Here is a 16,353-nt window from a genome sequence, read left to right on the forward strand (position 1 = left end):
TGCGAGGAGGAGGAGGAGGAGGAGGAGGAGACGGCGCTGGCGGAGAGAGATCGGGGCGGTGGCCGTGCGAGCAGAGGAGGAGCGCGAGGAGAGGCAGGTGGGCGGTGGCGGCGGCGAGCGCGGCAGGGAGGAGCGGCGGCGCTTGGGCGGCGGGCTGGGCGAGACACGAGAACACGAAAGAGAAGAAACGATTGGGGAGTTCGCGCGGTGGCATAAAGATGTAATTTCTCTAAAGTTGGGACGACGTACGAGTCTATCACGAACGCAACTGCAAATTAAGTAGCAGTAAAGATTATGTGGTCCCGAGGGTAAGCGGCTTGTGAACCGTCATAAACATAAACCCCCATTGAGGAGAAGCCTAGGGCGCCGTTCCATCGGAGATACGCCGCCGAACGACAAAGACATGGAAGAGGCAACGACGGCAGCAAACAAGGGCTGCACCACCGGTTTCCCGTGGCGGTTGCATGCTTTGATTTTCTCCCGTGGTGGAGCATGTGTGGTTTGAGACCGTGATGGCCGGGTGTAGATAATGTGTCTATTACCCGAAATTTAGTTTTTGTTGTTTAAACTTTAGGTTAAGTTTAATTTTTTCCACAAAACAATGACCTTTTATCACAGGGATGGAATAGTGATCGAATGTTCGCTCCCTGGTCTTCCGACACGCCAAGTAAAGTTGCTATCTGCAAAAAACTAAAGTTGCCACGCCCATAAAACTAAATTGCCACTAACGTTCGCTCCCTGACATTCTGGCGTGAGGGGATAAAGTTGCTACCGCACAGAACTAAAGTTGCTACCCTACAGAACTAGAGTTGCCACGTCACAGAACTAAAGTTGTCACCCCACAAGACATGTGGTGCGATATCAGCCGCAGTCTTCTCAATCGGATGGACAGCAGATCTTTGTTCCAAGAGACTAAAGAGCGAAAGTTCGCTCATTATAAATTATGTTTATCATATGGCTTGGTCGACATTGATTGGATTGAGGATCTGAAAATAGACTTATGATTTATTCAATCCTTTTTTCCATTTTATATCAAGTTGTTTTAATATAAATATTTTTTTGAAGAACGTCAACGGTAATTGTCGGCAACCATGTCGCCAAGTTCACAGCAACATAGTAAGGAAGATCAAAGAACAGTTGTACATCTGTTGAGCCAAGGGTTTGTGCCTTTGTGGTGCCATATTGCCCACCAAGTCACCAAGTCTTCGTACGTAGTAGGTACAAAACTACAGATGACCTTTCGCTTTATGCCAAATAACTTTATATTAATCGGGAATTTTTGACAAAAATATCTTTTGAACTAATTAAAGTATCGTAGCAAGGTCCGGTTTGGTTCAGGTCTAGCTTTAGGTTTGTTATTCGACCTCAGATTCGACCAGTTCGACTCTGGAGTCTGAATTTAACTATGGCTTAAAAATAAAGGAACTAACCATTTTCTAATTCGAAATTCATGCACTAAGTTCTCTAACACCACAGAGAGAAATGCTGAGCAAGGTGGTGTCCTGTTGAACCAGAGCTGAAAATGAATATAGTGCGAGGCAGGATTAGACCAAGTTTATTTGTATATACAGGGGACTCCACCGTCAGAATACATACTTCATTTTAAGTGGGGCTTACCCTGATCGAACTGCTTTGTGATGGGGAGACAAATATAACATGAAATTCAGGGTCCGCAATTTCAACATGAAAAATCCAGTATCAAATATAGTACTCACACTCCGGGCATAAATTAGAATGTATGCAGTTTGGCTGGGAATGATTTCTCCACTCAGCAACTGAGCAATATATACATTTATTCAGCCCCCCCAAAAGAAAGAGAAACTAGCAAATCATTCAATTTTTATTTGCACTTCCCATACATTTATTGAGAACAGTTTGTCACCCATAAAGAATTATCTCCATAAATAAAAGACACGTGAATTAAAGATATGTGTAACCTCAGTCCACCAATGGAATAACCTCGCGATCTTTTGAATCGTCCATCCATGGCATGAATTGATCTTCGTGTGCACTATTCTATATATAAAAAAAGCAATATAAACTTCACAGTTCAAAATAAATAAATATCTCACCATGCTATCTGAGTACTTATGTGTAACCTGTAGCACGCAACAAGTATGCAAGTGAGATACTATCATATATTCTAATGCTGCATATAACCGATTTTGTTACAATGATATAAAGCCTGACTAACAGGATCTTTAAATGGGCAATACCCAGCTGTATGGCAAACTAACTGTCTATCCATTAACACATTGTCTTTTAACTCTACCAAAAGAATAGATGTGCTCACCTGATATTTAACTGAGCGTTTTGGAGCTGCATGGCAAAACTAACAGTCTATCCAAATTTGTTTATAACTCTACCAAATGAATACATGTTCTCCAATTGTGACCAATTTCTATGAGTAGTTCATTGTAGAGAACGCATAAGGTGTTAGGGTTAGGGACTTTAGGTTTAGATGGAAACATGAACATTACATGTGTGCCCGCATTATTAATATCACAAGAAAAGTAGTAGTATGAAAGGTTACCTGCAACCAGAAGAAAAAACCACGCATCAGAGCTAAACCTTTTGAATAGCTAGTATTTGTAACTTGTTCAACAAGATCTGAAATTAAATAAATAAGGAATGCTAATTAGTACCGGAACCATCTCAGCTTGGAACAGTTAAAGGAAAACATCATTCTTTGCCAAACAGTTACAAATTACACTAATTAACACCAACTACCAATACACTTATAGTATTCTCAGGAAAAAAATGACAGGTGCTTTGTTACTTAGTTTATAGTCTAACTTCACTGCAAAGGACAGCATCGGGCATCCACAAAGGTAGAGTCAGTCATTGACTCTTTCGGACCCTCCACGTCACGTAGAATCCCAGAACAAGTTGCGTCTTAAACTGACTCTACGCGAATTGTTAGCATTAAATAAGATGGTGTACAAAGGCAATGAGGTTGACTCTTAGCTGACTCTTGGCTAAGAGTCTGACTCGTCACATAGAGTCAGTTTTATTCTCTCGTCCACACCAGCAATTATTCAAATAAGAGTCAGTTGATAAACACTTTTGTAGATGTCTTTGATGACTTGCCAAAGCAAAAGCTTCTCAAGAAAAATAAAATTGTAACTGAGTACGGTACATCTGTATGTATATTATGCACTTTACATGCCCTTGTTCCACCATCGACTAACCATCCTACATAGGAGTTGTGGGAACTGGGAACTGGTAGAATGGTGACCAAGCAAAAAAGTTTTAAAACTTTCACAGGATGCATCTACTTTGGGCATTAGTTTTAGCATTCCAAATTCCCATCATGGAATTGGATGTTCAAATGAATTGATTGCTTTTCTCAAACACGCCTGGAAGTGTGTCATTTTCATTAAGAAGAAAGTGCAAAGAAAGCGCGAGTAACCAAAATTTACAAGATTCACAACATATGCAATGCACCCACCAAAGGCGATGCCAAAACAGAAAAGAACATGGTCGTCCGGTAAGACGGAGCCCTGGCTAGCCTGGACCTACAGCCAGCCTGGGATCAGAGCAGGTTAAAGAGACGCTGCCAAGCTTCAAACCACAATGACATGAGACCCGCCTTGCCCAACCTCCTGCCTTAAGGCGAAGAAGCAGATCACAAGACCTCAAAGGCCGCTTCACGACAGCTGCAGGGTACCCCCAATCTGCGACCATGACACCAAGACCGCTCCGGCCAGCCCCCCACCCAAAACGCCTAAGAAGGGAAGCCGATCTGGAACCAGATCAAGCCCCGGTCAACAAGTAGAGGAATGACCCGGCCTGAATTGGGAAAGAGGCAACATCTAGGGAACCTACAGTGATGAACATAGCAACCCAGAAGTCCAATGCCCAGAGCAGAGGATCATTAACAGTATAGTGTACTCAGTACTCTCTCTGCAGCATACTAATCCATACATTAACAGTGACATATACCATATTCCGCACTCAAATTTCGACACCCCTTGATAAGTCATGCTATGCCAATTGCGTTGAAACAATACAAGAGCCTTTCTCTTAATGTTCAAACAAAATAAGGACATCAAGGTGTTGCCTCAGAAAAAGCCTTGCATATACGTGTTGTTAAACTCACGACAGAACAGTTCTTGAAGCGCAAAAAATACAGTTCTGTGGTGCATGCAGATCATACAGGATTTACTTTACCCAGTTGAGTAAATTTTATAAGTAAATAGGGGCAGTAAATAACAAAAGAGAGAAAGAACAACATGGTTGCTAGATAAATTGCATAAACATGATACAGAAGCACACCTGGGTAATGATCAAAATATGAATTGCCCATCTCATCTGTAGGGTAAAATTTCTCATCATTGCGCACCTGTCGCAACTTTACTAACGGAGTACGAATCGAAGCCATGTCAAACAGATTAAGATATTCTTTCCGGCTAAATGGTTTGCAAAGAGCATCCACCAATCTTCGCTTGAAGTCTGAATCTGGTCTATTGGTTATATGTGCAGGCCATATAACACCATGTGATCTATGCGACTACAAATTGAAGGAAAAAAGAAAATAAGTAAATAACAGATAACATATAGCAGCTATCATACAAAACAAAAATGGCCGCTTCGTACGTGTACTGACATACATACATTGCGGAGATCCAAATTTCAAAATGCAGACTAGCTTATCGTTGTTCTAGCAATTTAACTAGATAATCATGTTCCTGGAGAATTTGCATAAATAGGCAGAGAGACTACTGTCGTTATGTTCTTTTACTTATACTAGGTGATTGCTAAAGAAGGATCAACAGAAAAGCCAAGGTAGGGGAGCTATGCTTGATCACAAATGCTCAAACTGGATGGTGTGATGTCCAAACACATGAATTTCTTCATAACTACTTTGATTCAGATATAATTTTCGAACATACTGTGGGAGCCCTTTATAATTAATTTGGAACATACATACATGAAAAAAAAAGGCACATGCTACAGAACGCTGGTATCAATCACTTCGTCACACACTGATCAGTTCTAGACTTCTAGAACATGGGAAAGTATAAACCGACTGAAATTATTTATACAGTGATCCTATTAGCCAACAGTATGAAAGAGACTAGAGAGTACAGAAAATTCTCACCGAGGCACCGCTAGGCTCCGCATGGTGGCGCCCCATATCTTCCTCACCCGGCACCTTTTGCCCAGGCGTTGGATCCGCACGCCAATCGCATGCATTCGGCGCTGAAATAACTTCCACCGGCTCATCTGAGTCGACCCCCTTGCCATCTTTCCCGGAGGAAGCAATGGCCGCCTCTCTCTCCTCCTCGATCCCGCTGCTACCTCCAGATTGCGCTGAGTCCGGGTCTGGCTCATAGTTCACAACGACACCCCCAATCTCGAGCTTCAAGCGGTTATTTACCACGCGGGTGTGTTGCAGGAAAACACGGTAATCTTCATCGATGTCTACGAGGGAGTCGAGCCACGAGGGGGCCGCCACGGCCTCCACCGACGACGAGTCCCTCTCTTCCGTCTGGCAGTTGATGCTTGCGCGGCCAGGGGAGGGGTCAGAGACGCACTCGCCATCGGAGTTGGCGATGGGGGGATCGTACTTGATGACGGAGGGAGGGGAGGCGCCATCGTGGGGGAGCTCCAGAACATAGGAGTTCCCGTCCGGGCGAATGTGGCGGAGGAAGTAGAGATAGTCGGGGTCGAATTTATCGGCGGGGTAGTCGCCGCCGGCGACGGGGAAAGGGAGGGATGACATCGCAGGGGCTTTGGAGTTTGGACTCGGTGTCAGTATCACCCGCAGCGACGCAGCGTGCGCCGAATAGCGTGGCCATATTCGTCTTTGGCATTCGGCGGTGCCGCACCTTTCTGCTCTGATGACAAATCCTGACAAGCTATAACTCATGCTCCTCCCGGAAGGGACATTGCGGCAGTTCTCAGGATCTGAACAAGATCGATCAATCAAAATAGAGGGTAGTCCACTTTATCGCTGTCAAAAAAAGAGTAGTCCACTTTATCCATCTGTATATGTGTTAGAGTTTGTTTGAATTTGGCCAAGGAATTTGCGTCGGAGTTTATATTACAATCCTGGATTTTGATTTAGTTCAGATTATCCTTTCGAATTCTAAAAACCTGTTCATGATATCCTTTTTCCTTTCCTTCTCGTTGACGAGTTCTGATCACTTTGGGCTTTGGCTCCAGTTTTGTCCTAGTCACCTTGTCAGTATTTGTCTATCATCTCTGTCACATCATCTCTTTGCTCTTACCTCGCGGCTGAAACTAGAAGAGTAGGAGTAGTTGAGTTCTCTCAAATCGTTTTTCAATTAGGGCTCAAATTTTACAACATGGCATGTTTTTGAGACAATGTATTTATGGGCCTCCTCTCAAAGAAAAATGTATGTATGGGCCTGTAAAATTGCTCTTCATGAGGTTGGGCCTGGTAAATCGTCCTTGACACAAGTTGCAAATTGGTGGATTGTCAAACCAGCCCAGATCTGTCGCGCATGTCCGCAGCCCGTGCAAGATAAAGTGTGGCGTGTTTCCCTAAAAAAAAGGATGAAAAGATAAAGTGTGGTGTGTTACTGGAGTACTACTGAGCCAACATAATTCGGTGTCTCTGTGCCTTGACATTCCAAGATTTCCGACCATTTGATTGCTTAATTGCAAGTGGTCCTTTTTTAGAAAGAGATACAATACAAATCATCACTAGTCCTAGCTAATTTTACCCTTTGTGCCGCTCGTTGCATTACCGGACCGGCTAGCAGCTGATTTGCTAGGGTATTGCGATGCTCTACAATGAGATTGTTAGATTTGTTCTAGGGATAGTTTGTGAGTGTCAATGCGTGTCACTGGTCACTGCCCTTAGCTCTGGATTTGTAGATTTTTCGCATATTCGTTCCAGAAAATGAATGGAGGGCCAGCAGGGCTCTTTATTCGGGGTTTATTCGGTTTATAGAATTTTAAAATCATAGTGATAGAAAAGCAGAAGATTAGAATGACATGCACACTTCATTCATTAGGAATTTTAAATGAGGTCTTATCTAATGCTTAAAATTCATAGGAGTTAGGCCAATTTTGCATCTCCATTCCTATGAAACGAATGGCACAAATAGGAAAAATTCCTAAGGGTTGTTTGGTGTCGGTGTATTTTTTAGGCACTAGTGTTTTGATATTTGAGGGGTTTGGGTATTCACCCAAAACTAACGACAACCCAAAACACTAGTGTTTTTTAAAAACACTTCTATGAGAAGTGTTTTAATCTATTATATATAAAATCAATATGAGGGTATCAAGGGAAGCATACACATTTATCCACATCACCTCAATTATTTTGACCGTCTGATCTGATATCTAACGGTTAAAATTTAATGGATGAAATATGTTTGTTGGGCTAACATGAAAAATTAAATTGGTTTAAGGCCCACCTATAGACATATACATTGCAAGGCCTTTTATCTTTGTACAAGCCAGCTAGGAGTCTTTAAACTTTATTAAGAATCATGCACAACAAGAAGAAGAAGAAAAACGATCAACTTTCCAGTTGCCTAATTTGCGTGCGTTTCTTTCTTGCTTGGGCAACACATTGGAAATACAGGGTGAAGCTATATACAGAGGAAGCAAAAAATATAAACATGCATGTGGACCGCCGCAATACCAAAATATACAAACTCTTTTTAATAAGTTCATATTATCCATTGAACTTCAAGGATGGTTCGGATTACCCATTGAAATCCAAAAACGTTGTGCCTACCTCTCAACTCTTATTCCTGTTTAGATTACATCTCATCATCTATGAGGGGTATCGAGGGAAGCCTCCACATTGATCCACGCCATCCTAATTATTTTAACTGTTAGATCTTATATTTAAGGGTCAGGATTTAATGAGGATGATATATTTGATTTGATTGACTGGCTAGATTTAGACCTTGAAAGTCTCTAAGAAAAAGGAACGGGTGCAAGGTGTCCGTATCGTAGTGCTCGTAAATAGAACTTCCATTGACACTGATCTGTTGTTGAAGCTATATGCTTGGATGGATCACGTCCGGCATGATTCTCAGGATAAACTTTCTGAAACAATTTTGATAAATAGGTTTCTAAAGAATAAATTTATCAAATCAATAACAATTTGTGTTTAAATATTGTGCTTGATTGATAAAAGCATATGGCAAAAATCTATAACAAAAATAAAATTTCACAGCAGTAAGACCAAACTTTTAGTGTAATAGATAATGAATCATCGATACAAATTCATTCGACGTGAGTTCTGGCAACCATTTTTTTTGTGAAAGGCAAAGGTCATATTTTAAAGCAGCCAACTTTTATAGTACTATGTTCAATTAAACAAAAAAATTACACAACTCAACACTTTATAGTACTATTTTAAAGCAACCAACTTTCATTCGACGTTTTCCCGTGCAATCGCGCGGGACACCTTGCTAGTTTGGTATAAAAATGGAGTGTTTTGTGGGAGAAACTAGGGATAAACCCCTCCAATCCCTTGCTACCAAACAACCATTTGGGGTTTCTAGTGTTTTTCAATTTGAAGTTTACGATACCCTAGAAAACACCCCAAAAACACTAAAGGAAAATCATAGGAATAGAAAAGTTTTCCTATACAGACACTATTCATCCATTTGATTCAAAGGAATGGAGTATAGGAAAAACATTGGAAAATATCCTTTCATCCTACTTTCAATGGAAAAACACAGGATTTCTACAATCCATCTAGACCTCTTTTTTGAATTCCTTTGCACAAACAACTAGACAATGAAATTTAGTGGCATATTAACACTAAACCTTTACTTTTGTTGGTGGTTTGACCTTAATTGACCATGTTGATTAGGATTCCTGTGTTTTTTCTATTCATGTGAATCAAACACCAAAGTCTATATAATTCCTGTGTTTTTCAATACTCTGTTTTGCACATGCAATCCTATCATATTGCTGTGTGTTTCCTACTCATTCATTTTCAAAATCCTGCGAATCAAAGAGGCCATAACACAAACCTTAAGGGTTGAAATCCTGTAATGATACTGCAGAATTCCTCCAAAGCGAGGCCTCCAAGTGAAAAGGCTATAGGCATAGGTTTAGACTTTCCTTGTATCTTTGCTTGCTGTGAACGGCAAGTCAAGTGCCAGGATTCCCGATGGCACCGATCAGCCCATTTTACACTTAACCCTCTTGTCCTTGTGGAACGCACCGCGCGCACCGTCGACGGAGTAAAAAAGAGCCGGAACTAGCCACGGTGTGAGATGCTGCGTTCAGAACCAACAGGGTGATGATGTGTCCTGCAAAACAAAAAGGCCAGAGAGGGAGGTGGGGAAAAGGTGCAGGTGAAAAGCTGAGTGGTTTTTTAGGTGCTGTTGCAGTTGGGCTTGAGTGGTGAGTACCCGGTTGGCAAGTGCTGCAGGTGCATGCCAACGCTCCTGCCCTCCTGCTTGATCCCTTGCGCACCATCGCACCCCGTCGTATCGGTATCGGTTGGCGCCTTTCCATGTAGAAGCAACCAAACAAAAGGGAAATGTGCATTGCTGAATTTGGAGATCGATCGGAAAGATGTGGGTCAGTTGGCATGGATCAGCTGAAATTTGGGAAACCAAGTTTTTTTTAAGTAATAACACCGTCAATACATAAACTTGAAGCGCGAGCATATTTATACAAGAACTTGAAAATGGGTCAAGTGGTCCAAAATTTTATTTTGGTATATGAAGAGGTCTAGGCTGGAATGAAAAATAAAAAAAAGGTCATTTTTGCAAAATTTCATTCGCCTTCCATGGACCGGTGATTGGTGATGAGAAAGAAATTGTATTTTAATCGCAGGGGCTAGAACGAAAAAATGCAAACCGCCTAAACAACCAGCGTGGCTAATTGGACTGATCTGGACACTAATTACCCGTCTAAATAAAGTTTTGGACCATTTGGTCTCATTTTTTAAGTTATTGTATGAAAATGCTCGCGCACTTCAAGTTTATATACTGCGGTTGTTATTTTTTTTATCATATAATATGGATCGTAGTATCGCACTTGCAATACCAAAACGGCAAAATAGGTCCAGTGCCCACGTACGACATATATAAAAGCTAGCCACGCCACGCCTACATCGTTGGAGATAACGACGGGCGCACGTAAACGAATATGTACGCATCCATTTGGCACCCAAGGGCCGGCTGGCGGGTGCACCTCACGGTCACAGGATTCGATCGACGTCCGAGATATTCATGCGAGAGAAGAAGAAAAAAAATCACCAGCTTTAGCTCGGTGGGGTGTTTCTGGCAACCCACAAAAGACGTACACGAGGGCAGAGGCGTAAAAAGAGGCGAATATCTGGGCATGATTTCACTGACAGGCGGGCCCTGGCTATCAGGAAACGCCGCTGTCACGTCGCTGCTAACTGCACGGCCGGCGATCAAAGAGCCGCGGCCGGCCGGTCGTGACCCCGCCGGCCCCATGTGGTAGGGCTCTCACACGTACGGCGTGCATGCATGTGGCAACGTCGGCGCGCTGCGTGTGGCCGGTGCATTGCATGCATGCATAGTGCCGGTCGGCCGGGGCGGCCGTGTCAATGCCTCGAACTGATCTCAGCTTTGCCAAGCGAACATGTCGACGCGAAAGCCCATGAAGGAATGGATGGTGCGTGAATGCGTGATTTAGGCCTTCGTTTTCAAAGTTGTAAACATTATACGGAGTAGCTTTGGATATCCGGCCACCGCCAGTCACGTGGTGGGACCGTGGGAGCCGTCTCCTCTTCTTCGGTTTGGGCCCCCGGGAGTTTGGCATTCTTTCGGTCTCAAACTAGTGTTCTCGAAAACCAGTGCGGCTGTCTGGTCGAACTCAGGTTGCTCATCACGCTGTTTAAATTGAGAGGTCTTTTACAGTACCTCAAAATAAATATGGACCATCCATTTACCTTAATCTAATGGTCAGGTGGCACTTTTCCAACCTTAAACCTAGGAAGTTTCCTTGGCATTAGGGGTAAAATCGTAACAACAGATTGATCAATTATATTGTCCACATGCAGCCGTGCAGGTGATTTACGAATCTAATCCAGTGTGCACATCCCTACCTGTTAATCAAAATAAAATCAGAATGATAGCTGACCATCCCTCATGGAAGAACCCTAAAATCCTAATCCCAAGGCATGTCGTTTCCTAGTGTCCCTCATGTGTGTGCGTGCGTTCGTTGATTTGGGCAACGGCGTCCGTCGGTAAGGATGGCGCTCGTTAACCATCGGCATGGCTGCTTGCGGCTTCGTACGTGGCATCCAGCCCCGTCCATGTCGACCATCGGCGGAAGTGGCACAACGGAGGGTAAAAAGCATGGCCATTAGTTCGGTCATGGATGCATGGATGTGGATTAACTGTGCCGTCTGCGTCGCGGAGGACACTTCCTTTTTCACATTCTGGGTTAGGGGGGCGTGCGGCAGTCACCGGAGAAATTGATCAACGCCGCTCGGCGGAGAAATTGATCACGCGTCCAGATCGATGGTGGCGGCGTGATGCTCGAGCCACACAGGCCAGGGCTGGGCCCCCGGGAGTCGCCGGAAGGCTGGGGCGGCGTTGTCATTCATTCCATTAGATCGGGATGTTACGAATCAATCGGGGATGTGTTTTTTCTATGAGGGTTTTTCGTGATGACAGACAAAACGACCAACTTGCTTTTCAAAAATGACTAATATGTTCTTCCACATGGATGGTGAGATTTGTTTGGCACTCCATGATGTGTTTTTGGAGTATCGGTGTACCGTAAAATTTCTCTAAATTGATCTTGCCGAGTTCTTCGCATCTGCCAAAAGGGATGACCCGCGACTGCCTGCCCGGCCGGCTGAGCTTTTCAATTCCTCTTTCATGCACGTACTAGTATTCTCTGCCTGGGAGCTAGTAGTATTCAATTTGTTCCATTTTGTTCGATCTTTCCTATACATCCTGGCTATAACTTGGATCTATGCTCCGTTGTGGCCTATCCAGTGATTGCATATCGTGGGGAGTGCATTGCTGTAAAGATTTGGTCATATCCATCTGCGAAAAAGAAAGGGGGCCTCGCACCTTTGGCGTTAGTACCACAGGCACGTAGATATGCCAAACCTTATCTAGACAGTAGTATCCTTTTCTTTCAAAGCAGAACTACCTTTCCTTTTCCATTTTGGACAAAATTGTGTAAACCAGCAACGGGCAGAGTAGGAGTAGTAACCGTAAGATAGGAAAGGTGCATCACGCTCATCTCCGTGACTCTGCGCGCCGACAGCGGCAATGGGCAGCTCGAGCCCGTTCTTTTCGGCACTGTTTTGTTGGCAAGCCAAGAAGATAAGCGACCATTCTCGGTTAGCAGTGGACATGTACGTGTCGACCCATCATGAAACTTGGCATACAGAATCATCATCCTCTACAGGATGCATGCACGTTAAACTTGATGCGAACGGCGAAGGCGAGCTCCGTAATCGTGCAAGGAAGCCCCTAGCTGCCATGGACCATGCATGGGTCGCGATTTACGTATCGCCGCGTGGGAACGGAGTCTTGAGGTGTGCATTAGCAAAGGCCTCTCGATCTCTGGAAGTGCTGCTCTGCGCCTGTACGTTGAAGGCATGCCTACGTGGAATGGTGGAAGAAGAGAACAAGCAGGCCCTCTTTGGATCATAAGATTTTTGGAGAAAAAAGTAGATGCCATTTGGATCATAGTATTTGCACCAAAGAAATTTCATAGGATAGGAATTTTTTTCTCCAAATTTTGGAGGAATACAAACATGAGCTCTAACCTCATTGAAACTTTTCTTTGAAAGTTCCGATGCATCTTCTCTCTAATTGTCTCCTCTCTTACTCCATCTATCTTCAAGATATTCACTTGTTTTGGATTGATGTAGTATTCAAAATGTCATGACATCCTAATCCCATGTTTTCCCTATTTCTATGTCTTTGGAATCCTATGATCCAAACAAGCCTGTATATTCATGTCTATAGGCTACAGGAATACAGAGTGTGAGAGTGATAGCCTTGTATATGCTAGGGTGTGGTCATATCGAGCGCCCAACAAGTATACGCATGAGACACAAATTAATCGAATGACTGGCAAAAATATGTGTGCGCGTGCATGGCGGACTTCATGCATGCATGTATAACCAGTGACCATTCCTACTTCGCCTCTGTTGAATGGTACGGGCATGCACAATAGTGTGGCATACAAAAATATGTACAAGTCACCGGGAGACAAACACAATAAAAGTGCCGCATGTCTCTTCGCAGGAAATGTTGACATGGCACATGCCCCGGAGGCCGGAGCATATCCATGCACCCCATACACAATAAACAAAATAGTGTGGGTAGTTTCCAGGCGTCTGGTTTTTAAGTAGAAGACTTATATCTCATTGACTTAGTGTCATCTTTACTCTTCCACATGTTGCAGTTGATTAACATTCAAAGGCCAATCACATTGAGTAGCCTAGAACAAAAAATTAGACGACTTCCAATAACAACACCGATAACAAAAACCACGTACACAAAAGAGTTGAAAAATTGTGACAAAGGCTTATGTCAAATATTGTGAGAGACTCGTAGTGGCGGCCAATCCTAGGGACAAGCCATGTTTTTTTTAGGAACAAGCAAAAGCAGCTTGACTTTCCAGTGAAGAGCCAGCTAGTACTACTCCACTCCAAAGATCAACTAATCGGCACTGTATAAATGCAGGAGGAAAATACACAACGCCACCCGAGGCCAAAACCGGCGAGCGACCGCGCCTTAAAAACTGCCGTTGGAACTTGGTAGACCCGGTGTATCGTTCGAACCTCGGGCGTGACTGGAGCCCACCGCGTCGGTCGTCCTGATGTTTCCCGCCAACCTGCCCATTCAGAGATGGCCACGTCCCCAGCGTGACGCGTCACTTCACCGGCCAGGTTGGACGACGACTAGGCACCCAGAGCCCATTGACCATTGTATACCGAGCCGGAGTTAGCACCGGCTCCATGACATGTAGGGCCTTCTACGCCCTATCTGGAATCCAAGATTCGTTACGTGTGAAGCAGTCCATAGCACCGGACTTGCAGCGGACATCTAGCTCTGCCTTCGTGTGTTTTTTTCTGGGAGAAGTCTCGCTCTGCCTTGAAGCAATGAATTACCAAACCTTTTTATTTTGCGCAAAAATGAATTACCAAACCTGCTCTAGTCGACGCGGAACTACGGCTTTAGAGTGCCTCTGGTCCATTAACTAAATCCAACCCTACCAATATTTTAGTCACCACTAAATATTTGATTTTGTTTAGATTATTGCCAAAATTCTGGTTCGCAAATCATCATAGCCAACACTGGTTATTTTTTGTTGCCGACTTTGGCCAGATATTGGGTAAGCAAAGAACCAAAATATTGGCTGTCAAATATTTTGTGAGGTAGAGCTGGGCTAAAACCAAACAAATACTCAGCCTTCGTCGTCTTGTTCTAATAGTGGAGTAGGAGTAACAACGGGATCATTTTTGGTGACAACATCCGACACTTGAGCGTATTCTAGGTGGGGACTGGGGCAGGGTACAAATATTTGGCATTTGCTTGGATGGTTCTTTGCTCAATATCAACTTTGGCAAAGTTGGCAAACTTATGGGTTAGCAAAAGCATAACCAATTACTCCCTCCTTTGCACAAATGTATTCGTTAAGACAAGATCTTGATCAATGATATTTTTATTAATATGTAATTTATTTGATATGAAACCATAATTATTAGCAAGAACTTTTGAAAACGAATCTATTGATTTAAATTCCATGTATGTATAAGATTTTTATACAAGTCAAAGTCACTTAAATTCCGAACGGAGGGAGTATTAATTTACTAATTCTTAATCAAAGTATTGTCTCAACGAAACCAAACATGCCAAATTTTGTGAAAATGAGGGAGTATTTTGTCGTGGTGGTGTGACGGCAGAAACCATAGGATGCCTTAACTTGGGGTCGATGGACGATGGAGGAACCGGAGGAGAAAGGATGTGAAGGAAAACACGCACAAGTTACACAAACACGCACAGATTTACCCAGGTTCGGAGCCCTCTTGTCGATGTAAGACTCCTACTCCTGCTTTGTTGTATTAGCCGAGATAGACAAGCTCTACAATGGCGCTCCTTGAGCTGTATTCTTGAGGAGGAAGAAAAAGGGGAAACCCTAAATGCCTAAGTACTCCCTCCCTTCCTACAGAGGGATGAGGTTCTATTTATAGGCCGTCCATGTCAAACTGACATGTGGACCGAGTCCTAACATCATCTTCCTTGGACCCCGCCGGGCACGCGGCTTGGTTCCCTCCCGGTGGCACCATAGGGGACAAGACAACTTTACTTTTCCCTGGCACCCTGCAGAAAGTACCGCTATCCTCTGCCGGCTTCCGTCAGAAATTCTCTTTCGATGCTTCTCTTGTGCAGTCGCCTGGCACCGGTACGTAAGCAGCGACTACCTTTTCCATGATAATGATGACACTGCTTTACCGTCTGCCACGTGGTCAGAATAAGACCGTTGAGAGATCTCGGCGTGGGCCGAGATTAAGGTGCTCGTCCTTATCCTGCAAGCTCATAAGACAATATAGTCATACTGGCATACGTCCAGGATGTCGGCTTAGTGTTAGTTTGACTTTACAATGCCGTCATACATAACCATGCCGGCTTTGCCTCCGTTATCTCGGCTAAAGTTGTGTCGTCATGACCCTACCCAGGGTCATCCCCCCGACACTAGTCCACGAAGCTGTTGCGGTCCGGCAGGGAAGAATGTCGGGCCACGACAGTTTTCCATAGACAAACCACCAAAGCCTGCTAGGGCCTAGTCGAGAAGGATGCCGAGACAGCCCCGAGTTCTCCTAGCCGAGATCAGCTCATTCTGACATTCCGGGTCGGCGTGCTTATCCAACCCCTAGCCGAGATTCTTTTCTTCTCCATGACTGACCGTTGAAAACTTACTTCTGCCGATATAGACACCACCTGTGACTTGGACTCTGGACTCCTCTAAACTAACGGGAGGATAAGATCCGATTTACTGCCGGTGCGCTTTTTGAGGCGAGCACAGTGTTTCATCGGACAACAAAGCCGACAGAGCCATTAAGAGGGGAATTTCGGTTCCCATGCGGACACTTATCCTCCCGGATCCGACAGGATTCTATGTCCCACGCCGCGCGGTAACCAAGCATATGCGCTTTGATGGGAATAATTGCCCCCAAGTCGTGCGCATTATTCCCGTTGGCCACGGAGATAGTGGGCGCGGGGGATCCGCACCCCATTACTGCGCCATGAGTATAAATAGAAGGGAGGGGCGAGGGTAAAAAATCCTTCGCACTCTTCGTCTTCCGTGTTCTCCTCTGCCCCTTTGCTCTTTGCGCACTTTGCCGTCACTGCTAGCTTCAAGCTCCTCCGCCGCCGCGATTCCTAGTTCTCA

At 44.2% G+C, this 16,353-nt stretch overlaps 1 protein-coding gene across 3 annotated transcripts; it reads right to left on the reverse strand.

Annotated features, from left to right (window-relative positions):
- Positions 1–1,652: 1,652 nt before the first annotated feature.
- On the reverse strand, positions 1,653–5,860 carry LOC100822919. 3 transcript variants are annotated; one of them, XM_014895924.2, is made up of 4 exons: positions 5,105–5,859; positions 4,279–4,513; positions 2,534–2,610; positions 1,653–2,011 (listed from the first exon to the last, which is right to left on the reverse strand). In XM_014895924.2, exons 1-4 carry the CDS (start codon positions 5,726–5,728, stop codon positions 1,862–1,864), a joined length of 1,086 nt encoding a protein of 361 aa, XP_014751410.1. In that variant the 5' UTR covers positions 5,729–5,859; the 3' UTR covers positions 1,653–1,861. The 3 variants fall into 3 exon arrangements, with proteins under 3 accessions (XP_014751410.1, XP_003580242.1, XP_014751411.1); XM_003580194.4 differs by having other exon boundaries at positions 1,653–2,016; positions 5,105–5,848; XM_014895925.2 differs by lacking the exon at positions 2,534–2,610 and having other exon boundaries at positions 1,880–2,016; positions 5,105–5,860.
- Between the last annotated feature and the right edge of the window lie 10,493 nt (positions 5,861–16,353).

This window comes from Brachypodium distachyon, chromosome 5 (assembly GCF_000005505.3).
Source record: "Brachypodium distachyon strain Bd21 chromosome 5, Brachypodium_distachyon_v3.0, whole genome shotgun sequence".
NCBI classification, from domain to species: domain Eukaryota; kingdom Viridiplantae; phylum Streptophyta; class Magnoliopsida; order Poales; family Poaceae; genus Brachypodium; species Brachypodium distachyon.